This window comes from Equus caballus, chromosome 3 (genome assembly GCF_041296265.1).
Source record: "Equus caballus isolate H_3958 breed thoroughbred chromosome 3, TB-T2T, whole genome shotgun sequence".
NCBI classification, from domain to species: Eukaryota; Metazoa; Chordata; class Mammalia; order Perissodactyla; family Equidae; genus Equus; species Equus caballus.
In genome coordinates, this window is record NC_091686.1 from 42,818,996 (window position 1) to 42,845,980 (window position 26,985).

At 41.0% G+C, this 26,985-nt stretch overlaps 1 protein-coding gene across 3 annotated transcripts in view; it reads left to right on the plus strand.

Moving 5' to 3' along the window:
• Positions 1-26,985, plus strand: part of MANBA (mannosidase beta) — a 113,842-nt gene that overhangs the window by 26,599 nt on the left and 60,258 nt on the right. For all 3 annotated transcript variants that reach the window (XM_023637630.2, XM_070263347.1, XM_070263346.1), the window contains exons 6-7: positions 7,082-7,257; positions 8,162-8,272. In XM_023637630.2, coding sequence (XP_023493398.1) covers positions 7,082-7,257; positions 8,162-8,272 — 287 coding nt within the window. The remainder of the gene's footprint in view (positions 1-7,081; positions 7,258-8,161; positions 8,273-26,985) is intronic.

A 26,985-nucleotide genomic window follows, 5' to 3' on the forward strand; every position in this document is an offset into this window, starting at 1 on the left:
ATGCACAGGACTGCCTTTTCCCTGTGACTTTTCCTCATCTGTTAAAGATGCAGGAGGAAGCTGACCTGCAAAGGGAGGGGCTGCAAGGTGCCCAGCAGGGTGGAGCGAATGCCGGGAGCAGTCTCTGAATGGCTTTCCTGCAAGGACAGGAAGCGTCCTTTTCATCTTGCAGAAGCAGTCTGCCTCATTGGCAGATCCACCCCATGCTGACCTGAATGGTCCTCCACCTCCCTGCTAGTTCTTAACCCTCAGATCCATCCTACATTCTCAACTGTGACCTTTGAGTGTATTTTGTTTCTCTAAGTTGATTCAACATCTTTGCTTTTCAGGGTTGGGGTATAATTTATAGTGACTGTTAAGGTTTAATTATTCAAGGAACATATTTCCACCGTTTGACAGAAATGCTCACGTGACTGCTCTGCTGTTGTCAGGTCATTTGGGTCACACAGATGTATTTTAACAATCAAAGGAACTGTGGCACCCCATGATATGCATTCAGTGAGGGTCAGCCACATTCTCTGTGTTTGCAGACTTCAGTGTTCCTTCTTTTTACAGACATTTTGTTGTTACAGTCACCCTGATGGCTTTGTTTCGCATTGAATGTATTTGGTATTTGGGTTTAGGTTAGGCCTCCGAAAGGCCAAAAGTAACTTTGCTTTTGGTTTTCCTCATTGTCATATACAAATTTCAACCAATCCATGCCTGCTAATGTCTGTTGTTTTGGTGTGTGGAAGGTGGAGAGCACTGATCGGGAAGCTGGGCCCTCGTCCTGTGCGCTGGCTTGGGAGCCTTTGGACCAGGTTCTGTGCTTGGGGCCTCACAGACCTCACCTGTGGAGTGAGGGGGAGATGGCCTGGTCTGCTCAGCCTCCAGTGGTCCACGGTTCTTTCCCTGTGTCTGCAAATCACAGCAATCATTACAACCTACTGAGGGAAGAAGTGTGGGAGAACCCAGGTGTTCTTGGAGCTCGACACGTGACTAAATGAAGACGTTGATACTTGAGGCTTTGTTACAATCAGGCCAAGCAAAGGCTTAGGTTGTAGTTGGAGAGTGAGTCTTTCTGGGAGTTAAGGACGCCCTTGAATTAATGTAACTCAGCCACCTTATTTCTCTACTTCTGTAGGGGAGGAAGACATTTCCTCTACCCTCTCTGGGTTCGTCTGGCCAGAGAATGAATTAAATTCACATATAGCAGGAGAAAATTAAATAAAGCTTTATAACACGCATACATGGGAGAGGTCAGGCAAGCTGAGCAACTCGCCAAAATGGCTGAAGCCCCCACCTTAAATATCATATCCAGCTAAAGACAAAAGAGGATGTTGGGGGTGGGGGGAGTCAGTTACAGGAGGTTATCAGACAAGCACAATAAACAAATGCAGATTTAAGTCCTTGCCTTCCCCATTGATTAAGGGTTTCTAGAGATAAGGTCATCCCCCCTTCTTCCTGGTAGAGAGGGAGATATCTTTACAGATGGAGATTTCCTTTACAATGTAAATGTCTCCTAACAAAGGGTAAGTAAATTCTACTTTTCAGTTGCTTGCCTGTCTGCAAAGTAACCAGCGCCAAATAATCATGCCAAAGAGACGTATGTTGGGGTGGCCAATCCCAGGCCCCCACACTTCCATGTCGTCTTCTACTTTTTTTTCCTCTTAGACAACTCACTAAAACTTTCTTTTCCTGACAACATCTTGACAAAGAAGAAGACTGTATAGGAATATAAAAGGAGCTGGCATATTTTCAAGTATTTTAAAGGTCAGTGTATTGGCCACAGCTACATACATGGGAGTTGTCTTGAAGACTGCTTGCATGAAGAAGCAGCACATGTTAGCCTGGGCTGTGTAGCTGCTTACTCTTTCTACAGATTCCCGTCCAAGTCAGACCCAAGATAGTTGGTTGGTTTGTTTTTAAAAAGAATCCACTGAATCAACTTTGGAAAAACCTGAAAATGAGTCAGTGTCCAGAACCATGTTTTCTGCTGTCCCTTGGCTTGCCTGCCTGGTTGAGGGTACGTGGAACAACTTCAGAGAGCAGGACAGCAATGGGACACCCCTGGTCTGCGGGCCAGCGGAGGACTCAAGCTGTCAAGAGAGCAGGCGGCCTTGCCTTTCCACCCTGCTTGATAAAAAGTTCCTGTCCTTTTTGGGCCCAGAGTTGATCAGTCGGGGTGAGGAGAGGATGCAAAATTTGGTGTAACTGGGAGGAAGACCTGGGAGGGGCTATTAAGTCATTTAATGATCTTTCTTCCTTCCTATCCCCATCCTCAGTATTTTGTCCATTTTTGAAACGATCTTGCATTCCACTTTAGGACAGCTGGGGGTGGTAGGTATTCTTTAAGAAAAGGTCACTCGTTAGTGCTAGGAGAGAGATGGTAGGAAGCTGTGTTCTAGAAGTGAGTCTTAATTTATAAGAGGGAGCTCTCCTTAACCAGAAGCAGGGTTATATATTTTTAAATTAGCAAATGAAAAGACGTGACCACGTAGTACCAGTAAAATTATTAATTATTGAAGACTCTAAATGTGCTTTGTGAACCTAAACTATTTGAATTCTCCGTGGCTTCTGGAAGGAGGGTTGTACTCCATTTGGAAGAAGAGGAAAGGAAAAAATATGTTGGTCTGCTGTATCTGGTGACGATATGATAGGCTTGTAAATCTTCATGTTGGGTTTTTAACTCCACAGTCTTAGTTTTTTCGTTTAGTGGCACCGAAGGAAGTTAACAGGATGAGCTCCAGAGGAGCGCCATGTCAGAAGCCATAGAGGCGGGGATGCTACCCGCACCCTTTGGGGGTTGCCTTCTTTGTTTTCCTGCCGGAGGCTCTTACAAGCAGCTGATTCTCCACTGAGAGGAGGTCAAAGGAAACAGCAAAGGAGCCAGTTTGAACGGGTGGTGTTGGTTGGTAGGAGGTGCCTAGAAGGCAGAACTAAAATCTTTAGGTGGAAATTAAAGAAAAGTGAATTTCAAATCAGTGTAAAGAATGGCTTTACACTAGACCAGCAAAAAGGGAAAGCTGTTTTGTGAGGCAGAGGTTTTTGTCATTACAGATGTTAAAGAAAGATTAGTGTGGCCTTTTTGGGGAAGTATTCTAGGGTAGGGATCAGCGAACTTTTCCCGTAAAGGATCAGATAGTAAGTATGTTAGGCTTTTTGGTCCTGTGGCCTTTGTTGTAATGCTCAGCTCTGCCCTTGCGGTGCAAAGGCAGCCACAGGCTCTCTGTGCACAGCGGAGCGCGGCTGTTGTCCTAGCCTGCTTGGGCCACCACAGCAAGATGCCGTTGACTGGGGGCTTCAGCAGCAGCAACTGATTTCTCACAGTTCTGGAAGCTCAGACGTTCAAGGTCAAGGTGCTGGCCGATTCAGTTTTGTGGTGAGGGCTCTCTTCCTGGTTTGCAGATGCTACCTTTTTCGCTGTATCCTCACGTGATGGGGGTGGGATGAGGAGAGAAAGATAGATAGATAGGTGGACATCTTCCTCTTTTTATAAGGCCACAGTCCTATCAGATTAGGGTACCACCCTTATGACCTCATTTAACTTAATTCCCTCCTGAAGATCTTGTCTCCAGATACAATCGCATTGGGGGTTAGGGCTTCAGCGTGTGAATTTTTTTGGTGGGGGAGAGACACAATTTAGTCCATAGCCGCTGTGTTCCAATAAAATTGTGTAAATAAAATTTTATTTACAAAAATAGGAGGTAGGCCAGATCTGGCCCGAGGCCCCTAGTTTGCCGGCCGATGTCTAGGGAATCAAACATCATCAGAAGGTGGGCTGGGTGAGCTATCAGCATACTTCTAGTGCAGAAGTTCTATGGATCTGTGCTGCTATGGTTGAAGACTCAGCCAAAAGACATATTTGGTGTCTGTCATAGCTTGATGTCATCAGAACAAATGCTCCCCTATGTAATAAGACCCGTTCACCACTGTAAAAATCTTGACCACCACAAAGACATGGTTTTGGGGAAATTACTTGGGTGAAATTGGTGTAACTTAGGGGTTAAGTGTACAGTCTCTGGTTTCAGACCGTCTTGGTTCATATCCAAGCTCTGCTGTTTAACTAGCTGTGTGACCTTGGGCAAGTTAATTTATCTGTGCCTCAGTTTTCTCATCTCCTATAAAATGATGATAATAATAGAATTTACCTTATAGCCATGTTGTTATGCTTAAGTAGGTTAATACATGTTGCGAGTATAAAACAATGCCTAGCTCATAGTCAGTTCTTGAGAAATGCTATTATTCTTTCTTTCTTTCTTTTTTTTTATTGGCACCTGAGTGAACAACTGTTGCCAATCTTTTTTTTTTTCCTGCTTTTTCTCCCCAAATCCCCCCAGTACATAGTTGTATATTTTAGTTGTGGATCTTTCTAGTTGTGGCATGTGGGATGCTGCCACAGGATGACTTGATGAGCGGTGCCATGTCCATGTCCAGGATCTGAACCAGCGAAACCCTGGGCCGCTGAAGTGGAGCATGAACTTAACCACTCGGGCGCGGGGCCGGCCCCATGTTATTATTTCTTGAAATAAGAGATAGTAAGGGAAGCCAGAGGGAATATGATAGGGAGCTAAAGGTCATGTAACTGTCAAAGATTTAGGGATATTTTAGAAAATCAACAGCTTTGAGTAAGATTGGAGCCTGTGCTTCTGTTTAAATACAATGAAAATGCCATAGAGGGAAAACTGAGAGACTTAGTATATACGTGGTAGGAGAAAGGTATCTTTAACAAAAAAGTGTGGTTGTCTTGATATATTTCCCTGTTTCTTAGAAAAATTTGGAGGCTATGGATCGGTAAACTGCAAAATTGGCTGGATCAGAGCAAACCTAATTCAGGGCTCATTGTCTAGCATTCCCGAGTATGGATTATTTAATAAATAAAAATAGTTCTTAAGTCCAGAATTCGTTTACTTCAGTGTGCGTCAGAGCCATCTAGACTTCTGGCTGATGCGAGATGCAAATGGTGAGATGTGGTGCATCAGGGCTCCCGTGGGTCTGCATTTGTGAGGAATGCCAGTTGCGAAGTCTTTGGTCATTGATCAGCATACAAACTTATCTTTTCTTTCTTTTGCAGTAAAGCCATGATTATCAATCGCCTCCTTATTGTAGGAGAAGGCTCCCTAAGATATTTCCTAGCTGATAACCTTCTTCCTTCTTCAGAGAGAACAGAAACTCCCTCAGTTTCTCGTCATGAATCATACAAACTTAAGTACACTGGCACTGCCACTGCTCTCCTCCTTTCCGTGGCAGGAAGGAATGAGACGTTTCGTTGGTGGCTCTGACGCACTGCCCATCCAGCCTTTTTGAGCGCTTCATCTCTGGTTCCTCCTGTGTAACCTGAAAAACACGGGTCTGCTTTTCCACCCTGCTCTTGCCCATGTCTGCTTTGGCATACTGTCTTATTAAAAACCAAAATCAGAGCCAGCCCTGATGGCCTAGTGGTTAACGTTCTGCACTCTCACCACTTCAGTGGCCCAGGTTCGTTTCCCGTCGCAGAACCACACCACCCGTCTCTCAATTGCCATAGTGTGGCGGGGGCTCACATAGAAGAACTAGAAGGACTTACAACTATAACTGGGGCTTTGGGGAGGGAAAAAAAGAGGAAGATAGGCAACAGGTGTTAGCTCAATGTGAATCTTTCCCTAAAAAAAAACAAAAACAGAAGAATTATTTTTCTTAATTTAAAACAAACAAACAAAAAACACAAATCCAATTCTGGAGACATTAAACAAACAAAGTAAATTTAATGGATGATGGAGGAAGGGGTTATATTGCACATAATATGAAACACTACTTCAAACCCTCTTGAAGCTTCTGCTCCATCCCCAGACTCCACTTGCAAAGTCCCGTTCCTTAAGGCAGCCGTCTCTTCTTCCTTTCCTCCCTATCACCTTCCTCTTCAGCCTTGCTCCCTCCTCTTTTTCTTTTCCTGCTCTCTGTTCCTGGATTTCTTTTCCATTCTCCAGGTGCAGTATTTGCAGTAGCCTAAATCCAAAATACATTCTAAGCGTTATATTTAAATACAGTGAATATTTCTGGTGCCTGTAAATTGTTATCTTTTTGCACAGATAGAAATTTAGTGTCTCTGCTTCTTCCATTTGCATCCTGGTATATGACTGTGCTGGGACCCCTAGTGATTTTTTAAAATGCAAGTCTGATCATGTACGCTTTTTGATGAAAAGTCTTCAATGGCTCCCCATTGATCTAGGGTGAAGTTGCGGAGCTCCGCCCGTGAGCCGGCGTGAGCTGGACCTGCTTGCTCCTCGTCGTGCTGCTCTCCCTCACCGGTCTCACCACCGCTCAGGTCCTTGCTACATGTTGCTCCTTCTCACACCTGGCTCTCACACCTTCCTTCGTGGGCTTGGAAGACTTGTTGTCTTCCTCTGAAGTTAGCTGAAGCGTCCTTCTGGCCTCATCTAGATAGCTTACCCTTTATAAGTTGGGTGTCCTTCCTTGCGGTGAATATTTTCTCAGAAGCGCCTTTAATTTTTCCGTCTTAGTGTTGTCACAGTTTTGTACTCGTCTTTATTGCATTAGACCTCTCATGAAGGCAGGGGCCGTGTTTACCCTGGTCATTGTTGAGTTCCCATCACTTAGCAAGGTGCATGGCATGTGGAGGGATCTCAGTGAATACTTCTTGGGTAAATGCTCTACGTGTAAAATATATCTTTTTTTTTCACATTTGATTAATTCTAATACATCTAAGTTTATACTTTATCATATGGCTTAAAAACGCTCATTATTTTTACTTTATGAAAAGGAACAAGCGTCAATCAACCTTGGAAAATTTATGTTATCTTTTCAGTGGTAATTTTCTATTTGTGCTCTATTAGTAAAGTTTTTACGACTTATGATTGTAATGTTTGTAGAGTACAAGTATATATAAAATATATAATTTCATTTATTCTTCTTTAGAATTAAAGATTAAAAGAGAATGTCTACTGTACTTTTTATCATGACAGCACTTGTGAGGTACTTACTGCTTTAAAAGCTGCTTCGGTCTTTCCGTCAATGAATCCTAAGGCATGCAGCGATAATTCTTAGCATGTTATGTATATATTTATCTATGTATATGTTTTTTCTTTTTCTCTTTATGCCGTAGATGCCCGTGCCCAGGAGTGGAATCTTGAAATAGAGTCTTCTTTTGATGTTGTCAGCTCAAAGCCAGTTTATGGTCACGTGATGGTGGCCCTCCCTAAGTTGCAAACACAGCAGACACAAGGCATCGAACTTCAGCCCGGGGAAAGGGTTGTTGAGCTGTTTGTGAAAATTAACAAGGTGAACGATGGCACTTCCTGAAAGTACTAGATAAAAAGCAATACTGTTCAGAAGAAATGCTTAGAAAGAAGGGACTGAGTATGAAAGAAAGATGTATTGTTTTCTGTTTTCTCCTTCACTTTTAACCTATCATATATTTTTTGGGTGTGCGAGCTAAGGAATGATTTTCCCAAATTTTAAGATTAAGAAAATGGAGAATATGTGATCAATTTGGCATCTTTTCCTCCCAAGAAGTCAGGTGTGTTACTTTTTTTTTTTTTTGCAGTATTTGTAGTATCCTAAACCTAAAATACATCCTAAGCATTATATTTAAATACAGTGAATATTTTTGGTGCCTGTAAATTATTTTGAACATTGGTGCTTATTCTGCACGCAGAATTCGAATTCTAAACTTATGGTCTTTCATGGGTAGGTGTGGGCTGGATTTTGCCTTTTCTTTTTCTTTCTTTTTATTCTTCTAATTGATAATTGTGAACTGAAAAGGATGGAGCAAGTCGACGTTCAGTAACTGTTCAGATAAAGTAAAAACTCAAAACAATTTTTAGTTTTCAGCTTGAAAGAAGTCAACCTCAAAGTCCAATTCTAAATGTTAAGAATGGGGAATAAATGTAAGTTTGAGTGTTAAAAATGGAAAGGGTTGTTTTTCTGAACACCTGTGTGTTCTGCTCTTTCCCTTCCATTTGGTGTATTGATCCATGCTAAAATCCTGGTGTGTTGATCTTTAAATATTATCTATGGATTGGTATCATTTGGCATGATAGAGGGAGGGTGATTTATCTTGTTTTAGAAACTAGAATTTCTGTGTTTGACTATGAAAAATTGATATAATGCTCTGAATCACTCTATTATTTTGCTGAAAATATGCCACAGATTTCTTAGAATGACTTATGTTATGTTTTAAAAGAATATTTCCGTAGAAACTTGGTGGCCTCATGGACATGGAAACCAGACTGGGTACAACATGACAATTCTTTTTGAACTGGATGGAGGCTTAAGTATTGAAAAATCAGCTAAGGTAAGCAAATGCTTTAAAATATTTTGTGGAAAAAAGTATATTTCTTATTAAATAGTAATACAGATTTTTTCGTATGAAAGGAAGAAACCAATAAAGCTCCTGTAACCCCACCACTCAGAGATAATCACTAGTAACAGTTATATGCATTCAAGACCTTCTGTGTGTGTGTATGTGTGTATGTATTTATTTATTTTTTATTGCGGTCATATTGGTTTATAACTGTATAAATTTCGGGTGTGCGTCGTTATATTTCAGTTTCTGTGTAGACTACATTGTGTTCACCACCAAAGTCTAGTTGCCGTCTGTCACTGTACACGCGTGCCCCTTTACCCCTTTCACCTTCCTCATGCCCCACTTCCCCTCTGGTAGTGGCTAATCTGTTCTCTGTATTTATGTGTTTGTTTGTTTGTTTATCTTCCACGTATGAGTGAAGTCATAGGGTATTTGTCTTTCTCTATCTGACTTATTTTGCTTATCATAATGTCCTCAAGGTCCATGCATGTTGTCCCAAATGGCAGTTTTTCATCTTTTTTTTTGGCTGAGTAGTTTTCCAATGTGTGTGTATATCTATATCTATATCTGTATTTATATCTATATATATGTATCTATATATGTAGATAGATTTACATCTATCTAAATATCTATACCACATCTTCTTTATCCATTCATCTGTTGATAGGCACTTGGGTTGTTTCAAGTCTTGGGTATTGTGAAAGATGCTGCAGTAAACATAGGGATGCATAAGTCTTTTTGAATTGTCAATTTCATGTTTTTTGGATAAATACTCAGAAGTGGAATAGCTGGATCATATGGTAGCTCTATTTTTAATTTTTTGAAGAGTTTCCATACAGTTTTTCATCATGGCTGCACCAGTTTGCACTCCCACCAGCAGGGTATGAGGGTTCCCTTTTCTCCATATCCTCTCCAACACTTGTTATTTCTTGTCTTTTTAATAATAGCCATTCTGACAGTTGTGAGGTAATATCTTATTGTGGTTTTGATTTGCATTTCTCTAATAATTAGTGATGTTGAACATCTTTTTTTTTTTTTTTGAGGAAGATTAGCGCTGAGCTAACATCTGCTTTCAATCCTCCTCTGTTTTGCTGAGGAAGACTGGCCCTGAGCTAACATCCGTGCCCATCTTCCTCTGTTTTATGTGGGATGCCTGCCACAGCATGGCTTGATAAGTGGTGCATAGGTCCGTACCCAGGATCCAAACTGGCAAACCCTGGGCCACCAAAGCAGAATGTGCGAACTTAACCGCTACACCACTGGGCTGGCCCCCGAACATCTTTTTATGTGCCTGTTAGCCATCTGTAAATCTTTGGAAAAATGTTTAATTGGGTAGTTTGTCTTTTTGTTGTTAAGCTGTATGAGTTTTTAATATATTTTGGATATTAAGCCCTTATCTAAGATTTGCAAGTATCTTTTCCCAGTTGGCAGATTGTCATTTCATTTTGTTGATGGTTTCCTTTGCTGTGCAGAAGCTTTTTAGTTTGTTGTAGTCCCATTTGTTTAATTTTTCTATTGTTTCCCATACCTGAGGAGACATAGTATTCAAAATGATACTGCTAAGACTGATGTCAAAGAGTGTACTGCCTATGTTTTCTTCTAGAAGTTTCATGGTTTCAGGTCTTACATTCAAGTCTGTAATCCATTTTCAGTTAATTTTTGTGTGTGGTGTAAGATAATGGTCTACTTTCATTCTTTTGCATGTGGCTGTCCAGTTTTCCCAACACCGTTTACTGAAGAGACTTTCCTTTCTCCATTGTATGTTCTTGGCTCCTTTGTTGAAAATTAGCTGTCCATAGTCGTGTGGGTGTATCTCTGGGCTCTCAGTTCTGTTCCATCGATCTGTGTTTCTGTTTTGGTGCCAGTACCATGCTGTTTTGATTACTATGGCTTTGTAGTATATTTTGAAGTCAGGGAGTGTGATACCTCCAGCTTTTTTTTTTTTCCTCAGGTTGTTTTGGCTATTTGGGCTCTTTTGTTGTTCCATATAAATTTTGGGATTCTTTGTTCTAGTTCTGTGAAAAATGTTGCTGGGATTCTGATTAGGATTGCATTGAATCTTTAGATTGCCTTAGGTTATATGGGCATTTTAACTGTGTTCATTCTTCCAAACCATGAGCATGGAATATCTTTCCATTTCTTTGAGTCTTCTTTGATTTCTTTCAACAACATCTTATAGTTTTGAGTCATTCACCTCCTTGGTTAAATTTATTCTTTTTGTTGTGATTGTAAATTGGATTGTAATCTTGTTTTCTCTTTCTGCTAGTTTGTTGTTAGTGTATAGAAATGCAACTGATTCATAATTTTTCATTCATTATCTTTGTTCTGTTTTTCTGGTGCTACTATTAATTAGATGTTGGATCTCCTGGACTGAGCAATATTCTTAGATTTTCCCTTCCATAATCCATCTCTTTTTTATTTTATCTGCTGGGAGATTTACTTGATTTTTATCTTCAATTTTTTAAATTAGGTATTTTATTTTTATTATCACTTAAAAATTTCTAAAAAGGTTTTTATTTTATTTAAAAAATTGCATCCTCATTGTATTTTATGGTTGTAAGATCTTCTCATTTCTGTTAGAATGTTAATTATTATAATAAGTATTTTTGAAGTTTTCTCTGCATTGTTTTTGTTTTCCATATTCCTTTCTTTCTTCTGTTTGTTTTGGTCTCTGTCTTTCCTACTAGAGACTTTGCTTGAATGTCTGGTGATCCAGTTCATTCTGAAGATTAAGGTGCAGAAACACAGATGATATATGAGCTTCAGTGTTCAATATTCAGGTGGAAACACAGCTTTATCACGTGGTGCTGCCCACATGTCAGTAGCTATAGATCTTGTGTGTGTGTGTGTCTGTGTTACGCTTTGCCAGTGAGGACGCTTTTCAGTCTCTTGCCTGGGCATATAAGACTGGTTGTTACTATTCAAGGAGTCTAGTGACAGAAGGGGATTAAAGTTCTGACCGTGGTGCACAGAGTTTGATCACTTCCCCCCTTGCAGTGTGCTTCGTGTCCTCTAGCCTCTCTGATTCTGAAAGTCAAAATGATGGGCGAGCTTCAGGAGCCCCTTCTCCTAAGCAGTGTACTTGAGTTCTGCTGTTAGAATTAAAATACCTTACAGGTTATTACACATAAAACTGCCCCTCTATGTCACTTTAAAAATTCTGAAATTGAGTCCGATTGGACCTGGAGCCATCTGGAGAATTAGCCTTGTCCTGTAAAGTGATGCTCTCAGAGCCTCTCTGGAGAAGGACCCGCCCTCCCCGGCCCCCATCTATCAGGGACCGATGTTTTAAAAATATACAATAAGATGTTCCCCCCTGAAGATATAATCATTTGTTTTGCCTCTAAACCTACAAATAAGCCTTATGGTAACCTCAGCTGGAGGATATTGAAAGAAAAACTGTGACTTTAGTGTAAAGAAATGGCTAGGTCCTGCCCCGGTTGCGATACAGCACCAAGTACTGGAAAGAACTCTGATGTCACCTTGCACATTTGGTGTCACCTCTCCTGTGGGCCACACATGCTGAGTTTGGAGAGATACCCTTCATGAGCACATTGCCTAGTTTTCCTTTGTTTAATCTGCTCTGTAATTTGAGACAGTATGAGTGTGTGTTTATAGTATATTCAGGGAGAATGTCCTAGAGATGTCTAAAGAGCCAAAATGTCCACTCTTTTTCCGACCCTCTTGGCAAAAGATATGTGCCCTCACACATGTTGAGTTTGTTATGTGTCATCTTCATGAAAGTGTAAAAGACAGTGAGTCACTCCAACTTACCATAGAGAAAGAAGAGGAACTTCTGTGTTTTTCTCTGTGGGAAATAGCTTTTTTCATTTAGGCTACTATGGGTGCATCACTGTGCATTACACATAAAGATGCCACTCTTTGAATGATCCGTAGCAGGAGAGAAGGAAGATGTGTTGCCCCACACCTTGTGTTCATGAGTATCTGTGAGATGTGCCCTTTGGCTGTGGCTGCTGTAGAATTTGTTATTTCGAGGCTCGTTCATTCACTAAATACTCCGGGAGCATCCACTGTGTTTCAGCCCCTTTACTGGGCCCTGGTGGTAGAGCAGCGAGTTAGACACTGTTTCTGTTTCTCTCCGAGATCTTTTTTTTTTTTTTTAAAGCTTGGCACCTGAGCTAACAACTGTGGCCAATCTTTTTTTTTCTGCTTTATCTCCCCAAATCCCCCCGGTACATAGTTGTATATCTTAGTTGCAGGTCCTTCTAGTTGTGGCATGTGGGACGCCGCCTCAACGTGGCCTGACGAGCGGTGCCATGTCCGCGCCCAGGATCCGAACCAGCGAAACCCTGGGCCACCGCAGCAGAGCGCGCGAACTTAACCACTCGGCCACGGGGCCGGCCCCTCTCTCCGAAATCTTAATAAAGCTAATAATTTGGTTGGGAAATTAAATAATTTAAACAAGCCATTGCAATAAAGCATGTTAGAACTCTAGAGAAATAGAGAGCACTGTGGGAGCACAGAGCAGGGGCATCTGGGAAGATTCCTGGAGAAGGAGATATCTGTGTCCTGAGGGATAAATAGAATTGACCAGGCAACATAGCAGAAGTCCTTGCAAGACTACGTTAGGGCTCAGGGACTCGAAGGAATGCTGTGTGTTTGTGCAGGTGAAAGAGATTTCAGTGTGACTGTGTTTGACTTTGAAGTGGAACAATGGATGATGTCATAAAGGTAGGTGAGGGCAAGCTCTTGCAGGGCCTAGGAAGCCCTGTGAAGGAAGTAGACTGTCCTGAGGTCATGGGAAGTCTTTGAAGGGTTTTAAGGAGAGAGCAATGACATGTTTGTTTTACCAAGATTGTGTAGATCAAATTGGAAGAATGACCGGAGTGGGAGGCCAGTTAGGAGCTATGGTTTAATTCAGGCACAAGATGATGATTGCTTGGTCTGGAAAATTGCTGAGGAAAGAGGTTTGAGAGAGATTTAAGAGGTAATACCATCAGGCTTGTTGGTGTGGAGATGGGAGAGAAGGAGGAGTTAAGAATGGTTCTTAAGTTGCTGATTTGGGCCACTGACCAGATGGCAATTCTGTTCTTTGAGTTAAAGTACGTAGAAAGAAGAGCAGGTTTGAGGGATGGGATAGGCTGGAATTATTTCTGTGTTAGATTCTGTGTTGTGTGTGGAGTGATTGAGAGATATCCAAGAAATAATACTTGATAGGCATTTCATTATGTAGGTCTGGAGCTTAGGAATTAGATCTGGGTTAAAGATATAGATGTGTTAGTCAACAGAATATAGAGAATTGTCGCCATGGCTGGGGATGAGCTACCTCAGGGACTGCATAGAGAGGGGGGCTTAAGTGCAATCATTAAGCCCAGGAGTAGAAAAGGAGCCCATAGAAAATCTAAGAAGGAATGGCCAAAGAAGCAGAAGGGAAAGCAGTTTGAGTGGGGAGTCACAGAAGCCAGAGGAAGAGAGTGTTTTAAGAAGCAGAGAAAGCTCAAACAGTGTCTAATGCTGCAGGGAGCTCAAGTTAGAAAAGGAGTGAGGAAGATTGTTTAGATTTGGCAATAAGGAGATGACTGGTGACTTCAACCAGATGGAAATCAGATTGCAGCGGGTCGAGGAATGACTGAAGGTGGGGAAGTAGAGACAATGAGTACAGGCAACTCTCTAAAAGTGTTTCCTGGAAACGACACCTGAACCAGGCATAATGCTGGCTGGTTGGGGTCAGAAGATGGGCAGCATACAGGGGCCTATGCAAATAAGTAAATACATTGAGGTCCTGAGAGGCAGCTTTTTCTTCGATGGAGAAAGGTGGTGTCCATATAGAAAGGGGGCGAGCTAGAATGGATTGGAATTGGGGCTTAGAGTGTGAACTGATGATTTTCAGCATATGTGGGTAGATATAGAAATATAAATGTAAATACGCATATGTGTGTATTTATGGATGCATGTGCACACACACACACACCCGGTTCTCTCCAGGTCTTTCCAGAGGTCCTGGGAATGATGTACTCTAGTAGCAATGACCAGAGCTGGTCCAGATTTGTTTTTTAAATAACGTTCTCTACTAAAAGGAATCATGGCTCTTTGGAGAACGGACTGACCCTGGGCCTGGAGCCTAGACTATCTTGCTGTAGTCCAGCTACAAAGGAAGACTTTACCGGCCAGCTAGAGAGTAAGAAGGTGCTCGAGAATGATGAAGCATGTTAAAAGGACACAGGGCCCAGTTTGATGTGCTCTCACTGGCCAAATCTGAGAGAATTTGAGCATTAACATAAAGAGTGGTAGTAAAAGATTATAATCCACTGAACAAAATAAAAATCCTGAGTGCACACTGACACAAATAATGCATGAATAAGTAAATGAGAGAAAGGAAAGTTATTCATTGAAATGGAAGGCCAAATAAAAAATGTAGAAAGAATACTAGAACTAGAATAATAATCACTTGATAACTGCTATAGTTATAAGTAATTCAGGCAAGAAATATGAATGGATGCTAAAACTAGAGGGCAAAAGTAGCATGAAATGTGGGGTATTTCTGTAGCCTCAAAGCACCTCTCAACAAGATATTTATTAATTATAATGGAGAAAAAAATGCAGTGGAGAAAGCTAGCAGACATCTCGTGATTAAGGTTACCACCACCACCGAGGCAGTGACGTAGTGTCCACCCAAGAAGCTGCAGCAAGAAGACAGCGTCATTTCTGTGGTGGTCCTCTCAAAGCAGGTAGCCTACATCTAATTAAGAGGAAGCATCAGACAATCCTAAATTGAGCTCCAGTTGCTAAAATCTTCAAATCTACTTCAATCTACTGTGATCTTCAAAAATGTCAAGGAAAGACCGAGGACCTGTTCCACATTGAAAGAGACGAGAGAGAGAGAACAACTGGGGGCAGTGCCTGGCTGTTTTTGCTAAAAACAATTCTACTGGGGCAAAAGACAAAACTTGAGTGGGGTCTCTGGTTGAAGGGTATTCAGGAGTTCTTTGTAGTGTCATTGAAACTTTTGTGTAAGTTTGAAATTGTTTTAACATAAAAAAGGACACTATTAAGAGAATGAGAAGCAATGACAGCAAAATCCTGCTGGGAAGGGTCTGGTAGATGGGGAAAGACTGAAGACAGCTCAAAACGAGAGAGAGAGAGAGAGAGAGACAGACAGACAGACAGAGAGTTGACAGACAGTTGGTAGTTGATGGTCCCTGATAAGGAAGGGGAGGGTGGCACCCCTTCACAAGTGGATGGATTCCCTTGGGGATGAGGGCTCTGTTTTTGTTGTCATAGGGATGAGAGTTAAAATTCCACATGTAGAGGAAAGGATGGAGGTTGGGGACGGAGGGAATTTTGAAATCTCTAGGACCACTTAAGGTATATTTTCTTTCTTTGGGAATTGCAAACTGTTCTTTCAGTGGCGTTTAAAGAGGAAAAAGTGAACCTGAAAAACAAAGTTTAAGGAGTGCTGATCGGATCACTTTTTTCTCTCCTGGGAACTAGGATGTAATGTTGTCTGTTGAAAGTAATGGGGGACAAGTTAGAAATGTGGGGAAAGTGAAGGCTTGAGATAGCCAGCGCTGAGAAAGGGCTAAGGCAACATGACAGGATTGGGAGGCAGCATTGAGGGCTCAAGTGAGGTTGAAAACTGGGAATCTTTATCTGAGAGTCAAATACCTTCACTTTGAAAGAACTATTGATTTCTGATTGTGACATAGTGGGCTGGTTTGGTGGTGTTTTGTAGGGTGTTATCAGCATGTGGTATGGTTTGACATTGTTTCCTGAACCTTTGCCCACCTTGCTTGTACGCATGCTAATTAAATGCCGCATATCTGAGCAATAAAGTTTGAGGTCAGGCTTGGATCTGAAACTGCGTATCTTTCTCTGCTATGGTTTTTGAAATTATCTTCTTATTTCTAAAATGTTACAAGAACAGTAATTCTGTATTCTGTAGGAGTCTTAAGGTACTATTTGATTTAGCCTGTTAAAACTTTACTATAACATTTTACTCAGTTGTGTATTCTGCTCATTAGGGGGCTCCGAAGAGAGCCATGAAGGAGATCAAAGGAAGAACGGGTAAAGGGATAAGATAATGTGAAGGCAAGGAGAGCTGAGGACACACTTGCTAATTCTCCGACTTGTTACTGATGATATTTTTTCACTTGTCTGGAGTGGGGTGGATGTGGAGAGGAAGCGAGCTTAAAGTGCAGCGTGGGAGACCGAGGTTCCTCGCGGGAGAGGCTCTGCGTAGTCAGGATTGTTTCTACTGGAACGGTAACCGAGGAGCATCTCAGAATTCGTTTGCAGTGAGAACTTTGAATAGTAGCTATGTCCCTTTGTCCATTTGAGTGGGATGGTAGAGGTTAGGTCGAAGGATCTCTTAGACCTCCCGATAGTCCCCTCTGTACAAGGACTGTGCCGAAGAGGAGATGTAAAAATGTGAGCTCCTTGCAAGTTTCAGGAATCCATGTTTGCTTTTGAAATTAGGATAAAGAGTGTAGATTGCTGCCGAATTTGGTAAGAGAGAGATGATGCCTAGGTCACCTTTGTTTCCATCGGGGGTGTTCTTCCAGGGAATTCTGGTTCCTGCCAGTCCCAGATTTCTTAATGTTCTCAGATGGTTTCTGACTTGCCACTGTCTCAGCAGGCAAGGAATTTCACTGCTTCTTGCCATCATTTTCTGTGTCCTGGCAGGAATCTCTTAGTCTTCTTTCTTTCCAGCCTTTGTTCGGGGGGACTATGTCAGACTGGGATGAATTTTTTATATATTATGAAGTATCACACATATACAGAAAAATACAGAGTGTGAGTGAACGCCTTAATGAATGCTTAGGAAATGAGCACTCATGTGACAGTCACCTTGATCAGGAAGGAGGGCGTTACTAGCATTGCTAGCACCTCAGAAGCCCCCCACTTTGTGAGCCCTGCAACTGCTGCTCCTCCCTCCTTCCCAGAGACCCTCTGTCCTGACTGTTGACACTGTAGTTTGTTTCTGCCTGTTTTTAAACTTTATATATGTGGAACCACATAGTATGTGTTCTTTTGTGTCTGGCTAATTTGCCTCAACATTATATTTGTGACATTTAGATATGTTGTGTGTAGCTGTGGTTTGTTTATTTACATCACTGTGTCATATTTCATTGTATTACACATTCTGCTGTTGAAATCTGGGACGTCTCCAGTTTTGACTATTCTGAGTAGTGCTGCTATACATTGTCGCTATGACCCTCAGAGCACGTGTGCCCAGCAGCATCTCTCCCGGTAATGCACTGCTGGGCCCAGTGCGTGGTTCGGGTTCCTGAGAGAATGCTCGGCTGCCTCCATACGGGCTGTATTTCACCTTGGCTACACGGCTCACGTCTCGCCGGCACTCAGTATTGTGTCAGACAGGAGTTCTTTCCCTCATCACCGGCCCCTCCTCATCTCACCTCTATTGCCCTTGTTTCCTGATGGTTTCATTGTTATCCTGGACTTGCTTTATGCAAAAATATTCGTATTTAAAAATATCACTGTGGGCCGGCCTGGTGGCTCAGCAGTTAAGTGCGCACGTTCCACTTTGGTGGCCCGGGGTTCCCTGGTTCAGATCCCGGGTGGGGACATGGCACCGCTTGTCAAGCCATGCTGTGGCAGGCGTCCCACGTATAAAGTAGAGGAAGATGGGCACAGATGTTAGCTCAGGGCCAGTCTTCCTCAGCAAAAAGAGGAGGATTGGCAGCAGTTAGCTCAGGGCTGATCTTCCTCAAAAAAATGAAAAAATAAAAAAAAATCATTGAAGTCCATCTTGCTTCAGTTTTATATCTTTCTTGCCCCTCTTCCAGTGAGATTAGACATGTGTGTGTTGGTTTTTGTTTACTGGGTGTGTCACAGGACAGCAGCACATTTGACTCAGACTGAGGCCTAGGGAAGTGACAAGTTTTGGATGCAGCCCGTGCCGCAGAAATGGACGGGATTGTGACAGAGTGCGGATGCTGTGGGGCGAGTGCTGGCCTCATTCCTTTGTGAACAGGGGAAAATATCTTGATGACTGAATTTTTTTTTTTTATTGTTGAAAGGAGCAACTTTGGAGCAAGTGGTTTAAATATAAAGGGAGGTAATACAAGGAAAAGTTAACAGGCACTTTAAAAATAAATTAAAAAAGAAAAGATAAGTGTTGAGATATTTGTAAGTTTTGTCAAACAAGTCATTTCAAGAGGGACTTTAGAATGGGAGTCTGGGAGAGTCAGTTTTATCAGTTTGGGGAACCGACTTGATTTTTTAACAAAAGAGAAAGTTTTGTGTATAAATTGTTGTGGGAGGGGTTGCTCTGGGTAAATGGAATAAAAAAAACCCTTTCCAATCACTATGTTTGCCATTTTCTGTCCAGGTTAAGGAATATTTTTATCCTATAAATGGAGTATATTTCTTTGCCTAGGGAACGTGTGTTAAAAGCATAATAAATATTTTTGAATGACAATTATGATTTACATTTCTGGAAAATAGGAAATCCATTAGTTGATATTTCTCTTTAGCACATCTTACTTTGTAAGACTCTCTCAAGTATTCCCTATATAAGGTAAATCTTTTTGCTGAAAGCAACAGAAGGCAGTTGCTGTTTATGTTGGACCTCACATCAAGGTTCTCCACTTACACTATTGTAGGGGAATAGCAAACATAACGTAGTAGTATGCGTTCCACAAATAGAAATTGTACTGCCGGCTTCCCATCCGGGGAGGTCGCAGAGGGCCCGGCCGCAGCCCACCAAGGCGCTTTGTTTTGAATCTCACTTCCATCCTCCGCTCTCCTGTGCCCTGTTCATCTCTGTGCTGCCTGCAGGGGAGGGAGCGGGCACAGTGCCCGCGGGGCCTTTTCCTTTCCTTTCTGAGCGCTACTCTTTGCTCTCTAAAGACCTGAAAAGTATATAGCCAAAAAATATGGAATTCAGAATATAATTCAGGTGTATTCTGACCACTTCTGCACTTTTGCTCAATACTGAGATTCACAGAGGTTCTGAAGTGTGTCTCCTTTTGTATTTCCTCAGTTTCCTGGGGCAGCCATCACAAATGGAGTAGCTTAAAACATAAAGAATTTATTTTCTCACAGTTCTTGAGGCTGGAAGTCCCAAATCAAAGTGTTGTCAGGACTCATGTTCCTTCTGAAGTCTCAGGGAGGATGCTTCTGTGCCTCTTCGGGGTTGCTGGTAATCCTTGGCATTTCTTGGCTTGTGGCCGCCTTACTCTGATCTCTGCCTCTGTCATCCCATGGCCTTCTCCCCGTGTGTGTCTCTGCTTTTCTTAGAGGGACACCAGCCATTGGATTAGAGCCCACCCTGATGCAGTACGACCTCATTTAATTAAATCTGCAAAGACCCGCTTTCCGAATAAGATCACATTCTGAGTTTCTGAGTGACATGAATTTTGAGGGGATGCTGTTCAACCCAGTATACCTTCCTTTTGTCTTTCTCCCCATCAAAGGTTAATTAAACATTTCCAAAACAGCTCCATGCGGTGGCTGACCCGGGTCGGCGAGAGGAGCCTGGGAGCACTTAGCCCTGGGTATAGGCAGTGAAGTGGGTACATTGTGTGTTGACTATAGGTTGGCCTGTTTTTTATTAGTAGTACATCCTGGCAATTCTATGCCATGTCAGTGATAAAATACTCATACCCACAAAATCTTTTGTTCTAAATTTTACCCACATGTGTGATTATTCTTGAGTTTTAATAATATATATGTAGGCTTTTTATTTAACTTAGCACATTTTATTATTAACCCTTTAATAATTGTTGCATTCTACATGGAAATGAATTTGGAGAACTTAGTTATGTGGTCGTTCCCACGCTTGTGGAGACTCAACTTCATATAGTCATTTTGAAAGTAAGTTCCTAAGAGTTTTGGATCGTTTAAACTTGTTTTGGACATAGTTTATGTCCCCAGTCCCTGTCATATTACATATTATTGCATTTAAAAGTAGATTAGAAACAGTGATAGAACAGCGATTATAAAAAAGAAGAAACTCAACGTGAATTACTTCAGTGTGACCTCTTGGAGTTTTTATTTTTATGTTTAAAATTTTAAATAGAAAGAAATAATTGATAAGCTGGACTTCATTACAATTAAAAAACTTGTGCTCTGCCAAAGACAATGTCAACAGAATGAGAAGACAAGTCACAGACTGGGAGAAAATGTTTGCAAAAGACACATCTGTTAAACAAAATGTACAAAGAGCTCAACAATAAGAAAACAAAAAACCTGATTAAAAAATGGGCCAACACCTTAATAGAAAACTCACCAAAGAAGAGACACAGATGGCAAATAAGCATCTGAAAAGATGCTCCACATCGTATGTTATCAGAAAAACACAAATGAAAACAACAGTGCAATAGCACTACACACCTGTTAGAATGGCCAAAATCCAGAACACGGGCAATTCCAGATGCTGATGAGGATGTGGAACGACGGGAACTCTGAGTCATTGCTGGTGGGAATGCAAAATGGGGCAGTCAGTCGCTTTGGAAGACAGCCTGGCAGCCTCTTACAAAACTGAACATACTCTTCCCATGCAATCCAGCAATCCGTCTGCTTGGTATTTACCCAAAGGAGTTGAAAACTTATGTCCACATAAAAACCTGCACGTAGATGTTAAAGCAGCTTTATTCGTAATTGCCAAAGCTTGGAAGCAACCAAGATGTCCTTCAGTTAATGAAGTGATAAATAGCCTGTGGTATATCCAGACAATGAAATGTTATTCAGTGCTAAAAAGAAATGAATTATCAAGCCATGGAAAGACGTGGAGGAACCAGAAGCCACTCGGAAGATTCAAGTACATGACACTCTGGAAAAGGCAAAAATATGGGGACAGTAAAAAGATGAATGGCTGGCAGGTGTTGAGAGGAGGAGGCAGGGATGAACACGTGGAGCACAGAGGGTTTTTAGGGCAGTGGGCCTACTGTGTATGACACCATAATGATGGCTGCAGGTCATTATACGTTTCTCCCAGTGCATAGAGTATACAGCACCATGAGCGAACCACATGTGAGCTGTGCACTTTGGGCGACTATGATGTGTCAGGAGAGGTTCACCAGTTATGACAACTCTGTCCCTGCAGTGGGGGATGGTGGTAATGGGGAGACTGTGCATTGTGGGGGCAGGACATCTGTGGGAACTTTGTGTACCCTCCTCTCAATTTTGCTGTGAACTTTAAACTGCTCTAAAAAAAAATAGTCTTTATTAAAAAAAAAACTTAGGGAAAAGTGTGAATTGTGATGTGTAACATGTAATACTTTGCTTGGTAAGTGAACTGTTGTGCGAATTTTAATATCTTTAGAATTGAAATTTATTCTTTATTTGTAATTTGTTTTAAATCTAAAGAAAGAATCAAAATAAAGCGTCACATCAGAGTCAGCCCTGATGGCCTAGTGGTTATAGTTTGGCACACTCCGCCTCAGCGGCCTGGGTTTGGTCCCCAGGAGCAGAACCACACTGCTCGTCTGTCAGTAGCCATGCTGTGGCGGCAGCTCACAGAGAAGAACTAGAAGGACTTACAACTAGGATATACAACCATGCACTGGGGCTTTGGGGAGGAAAAAAAAGAGGAAGATTGGCAACAGATGTTAGCTCAGGGCCAATCTTTCCTGCCAAAAACAAAAAACCAACCATGACATCACTGGTATGCTTTAGTAGTGGCAGATATTAGAAAACAAAATACCTCAGGATTCTTTTTGATAGCACTTCAGATGGTTCATACAGAGATGAAGTGTGTGAGTCAATCAGATATGTCCATGTAGAAGGGGCTAGAGCTGAAATGGACAGCTGCTGAGCTCACAGAAGATACCTTGAGACAACTGGGTCATTGTTTCACGAACCTCTGTAGTCAGTGATATAGGAGTGCCTGTATGTGGCCAGTATTCACAGTTCATACAAAAATCAAAGAGATTAGTGCCTCCTGGAAGTAATTCTTTGAACCTTGTGGAATTTGCTCTTTTGGAAATGTTTCTTCATATGTGACGTTTTCTGGAACTTTGGAAGAATTTTATTCATTCTTCTTAATCTCACCTCATCGTTGGAAAAAGCTGCAGAAAGACTTTTTGGACAATATGGAATTCTCATTTTGAAGGTAGACGCAGTAAAGCTAGATTTTGAAAAGTTAATGTCAACTTTGAAGTACTTTGTGCTCCAAAGAAAATGTGGATACGTGGATTAACTTAGATTTTGTCTTCTGCTAGCACAGTTTTTCTCTTCTGAATTGTAATTTTTTTCCTGGTGTAGAATTTTGGATGAGGTTAATCACATAGAAATGTGTTTGCAAATAGCTGGAGTCTGCCTTGAATAAAGTACACTGAAACACCAAGCTTTAAAGCTCTTCTTCGAAGATAAGTGCACAGAAATTTTGGTGAAGGCTATTTACTGTGTAAAAGAGAAAATGTAAGGAAATGGACATTTACATAGAAAAAAAGAATCAGATTTTGAAGAAGAGTGCCAGAAGAAACAACAAAAGATGCTGATCTTACGGTGCCTGGGGAAATGAAAACAGCGGTGTTGAACACCCCAGTCATTTTCACCAAGAACGGGACGCTTGTTCTAAAGCAATGGATCAGATAATGTCTGAGTTCACAATTATTTAGCCATTTTCTCTGATTTTGCAGAAGAAATAGTTGAGAAGTGGAAATTTCTTGACCCCAGAGGCATTTGTAAACGGTTTGAATGTATCTCGAAAAAACAAAGGCGGCAGTACTACTACATTTTTTGGAATTTAATGTTAAGTGAGATTTTTATGACTCTCTGACAAACTTATCTTTATGTCTAATATTTTCCCAAAATATTTAAGTATCTTTGGCTTCATTTGAAAAAACATTTCTAAATTAAAATTAATAAAGTGTGTTTTATCATCAATTATGACAGATCTGGCTATATTCTTTATAGAACATAAGCATACAAAGATCAACTTTGACAAAGTTCTTGACATTTTTGAAGTTAAGGCTCAAAATAGCAAATATTATTATTCATTACTATAACAAACCAATATGTAGATATGTTATTTCCCTTTTTCAAAAACACGTTAATATGACTCCATTGCTTTTTCCTTTTTTATACTATAATGTTTATTTTACTTAAAAAGTGGCAGAGTTATTCATATAAAGTTAAATAAAAGAAAACCTTTAATGTCTGCATTTCTTTTTAGGCTGTTACCATTATTCATTTCTTTTTTTTCTTTTTTTTTTTTAGATTTTTTAATTTTTCCTTTTTATCCCCAAAGACCCCCCATACATAGATGTATATTCTTAGCTGTGGGTCCTCCTAGCTGTGGCATGTGGGACCCCGCCTCAGCATGGCCTGACGAGTGGTGCCACGTCGGTGCCCAGGATTCGAACTGGCGAAACCCTGGGCCGCCGAAGCGGAGCGCACATGAACTTACTACTCGGCCACGGGGCTGGCCCCTATTCATTTCATTTTATTATTATTACTGAAAATAATTTTGTCCTACAGGGAGGAGGGTGTTAAAAAGCGATCCTATCTCGTGTCAGATACTCCAAATATATGCTGGCCACAGAGACGGCGAGGAGGGCACTTGGGGGCAGGCAGGGCTGTGGTACCGGGTGTCTCTCAAAGTCGCGATGGTAGATGGGAGATGGTTTTAGAAGGTGTATTTTGGAAATCCATGAAAATTATTTGAACAATATTTTGGGTAACATTTGCCAATATTTAGAAATAAGTGGGTTTTTTTTTAAGGAGAAAATTACTCTTTTGAAAATCTAGTATCACTGTGACAGCGTCTTAGGTATTTGATTCTAGACAGCTGAGAAGTAATACCCAGTTTATGAGCCAGCGGTTCGCTCTGTCGTCATGTTTGGTCTCTCATTGGAAGAACCTTGAGAACTCGATATTTACTTCTCAGTCACACGCCTCTTAAGCCCTTCAGTTAAGATATTCCTAATTCTTAACTAACTCTTTTCTAGAAAATGCATTTTGCAGTACAGCTGTCCTGTACTTTTAAAGTCAACTCTTCTATTTTAAACATGAAATCATGCAGCCAATTAAAAAATTATCTAGTGAGTTGCTAATAGAACCTTCAGCAACAGATAGAAAAGTTTGGAAATTAAAAATTTTAAAGTTCAAACTGCTTGACTTGCACATTTAGGTTCATAGATATTTACACCTTTTTTCTACTTCCAGACAGTAATTTACTTTGTTGGGCTGCTCAAAATATAATAACAATAGACACTTCACTCTGGATGCAAATATGGATGCAAAAAATTTGAAAAGACTCGGGGGTCTTTTCAAAACCCCTCCTTCAGAACCCATTCTTTTCTCTGAACTAGAATACCTGTTGTAGAAGGGGACTTTTGTGTTGTCTCTCAAGCCTGCAGAGGACATGGCAGTTGCTGACACTCTTCACAGACCCTCCAGTGGGACCAGCCGAAGACCGCCCAGCTGCAGGGTTCACTTTGACCTGGGTCATTAAATTGTTATTGTGCAAGTTGGGAGATAGGAATAGCTGTCGTTTCACGAGCAAATTTGCCCATAAAAGAAAAAACATTGAAACATGTTTTATTGTTAATACTGTTTGTAGCATTAATAGATATAAAGAAATGAGTTCTATTTTCTAGATTAGTGGTTTTCAAATTTTTTTGGACTCAGGATTGCTTTACGTTTGTAAAAATTGTTGAGAACCTCAAAGTGCTTTTATGCAGGTAAATATTAAAACTGAGGATTAAATATTCATTTCAAATCACAATAATAAATCATGACATGTTATAAGTTATTTTATGAAAAATAAGTATATTTACAAAATAAAAAACTTAGAATAATGACATTGTTTTACATGTTTGCAAATCTCTTTAATGTCTTGCTTAATAGAAGACAGCTGAATTCTCATCTGCTTTTGCATTCAATCAATTTGCAATATGTTATTTTCCTTGAAGCATTTGAAGAAAATCTGAGTTCACACGGATATGTATTTGGAAAAGAGAAGAGGACTTTAATAGCCTTTTCAGATAATTTTGGATGTTCTTTGATGCAACACTAGAACTTAACAAGTGGTAGTTTCTTTCTTGCTTGCTTTCTTCTTTTTTTTTTTTGCTGGGGAAGATTTGCCCTGAGGTAACATCTATGGCCAATCTTACTCTTTTTTTGCTTGAGGAAAATTAGCTCTGAGCTAACATCTGTGCCAGTCTTCCTCTACTTTATATGTGGGATGCCTCCACAGCATGGCTGATGAGTGTAGTGGGTTGTACCTGGGATCTGAACCTGTGACCTGGGCCGCTGAAGCAGAGCATGCAGAACTTTAACCATTTGTCCATGGGGTCGGCCCTGTTTTTTCTGTTTTTTTTTTTTTAAAATAGCTAGGCTTTTTTGTTTTTTTTTTTAAACTAGGAAAGATTCACCTTGAGCTGACTTCTGTTGCCAATTTTCCTCTTTTTTTTCCTCCCCGAAGTCCCAGTACATAGTTATATATCTAGTTGTAAGTCCTTCTGGTTCTTCTATGTGAGCCGCTGCCACAGCACGGCTGCTGAAGACGAGTGGTGTGGTTCTGCACCCGGGAACTGAACCTGGCGCACCAAAGTGGAGCACGCTGAACTTTACCTGCTAGGCTGTCAGGGCCAGCTCAACAAGTGGTAGTTTCTTAAAGGTTAGTTGCAGTGTGGTGTCTGAAGCCGTTTCAATGAACTCTTCATTCTCTGTTCCATTAAAATCTATTGATGTATCTTGTACCCTTGATGGATCTTTTATCCATGTGTGATATTGTAATATAATGCGTAGGTTATTTGAAAAATGCTGATCTCTTGAGATTTCCAAATGTTAAAACATTTCCTTGTATAGTATGACATTCACATTTGCTAATATCATCATTGCTGTCATCTGAAAAGTCTTTAAGTATTGGGAAACTCTCAAGCTCCTGGTAGTGGACACAAGTTTTCCTAAATAGTAATTTTTACTTATAAGTTTGAGTTTTTCTCATTCGCCACAATACTGTTACTTATTTTCCTTGAAGTGACAAGACTCACTTCATTCATTTTCAAGAAAATGTCTGCCAAATAGCCAAGACTGAATAACTAGTTTGCCTGGCAGTTCTTTCAAGTTAAAATGAAGTTTCATGACCGGACGGCTAATTCGGCTTACACCTCAAGCAGTGGCCCAGATCTTTTCCTAGAGCCTTGTGCCTGGTGCTTTATTCGTATTGCCCAATTCATCACGCAGACTATTACAATAATGTGTCCTCAAGGTGGTGATTGAATAGAATTAATAATTTTTACTGTGTCGTCAGGGACATTCTTCAGTGAAAATGGTTTTTTTCCTGCTAATGCAGGAAGGTGAAAGACACGGTGACTCCTAGCACAGCTGGGGGCTACCGCCTTGACCTCTGCTGAGGCACCAGCAGCGCTTCTGTGCTGTCAGGGCAAATGGTAACCCCGCTGTTGCAGGGTAACCTGGAGATTCAAAAAAGCTCTTCAATGTTTTGAATATTTCAGCATCTCTTGTATTTTGTTGCCAATGATTCACGTAGATCCTCTTTGATGATTCAGTGTACTGAGTAACAGACAGATACAAACAAAACAGCAAGTCCGTTGTTCTGGAGATTCACCCATTTGTAAGGCAAAAGTGTGATTCTTCAGATGAGATGTCAGCTTAGTCTCATGCTGCAGCTACAGCTTTAATCGGATGAGTTCCTGTGTTGTCGCAAGGTGACGGTGCTGAGGTTTTGTTTTTCTGACTTTTCCTCCAGTAGGCATTCAGCAGTATCAACTGTAAAACTCTCAGCTGGTACGTGTGCTTCCCCA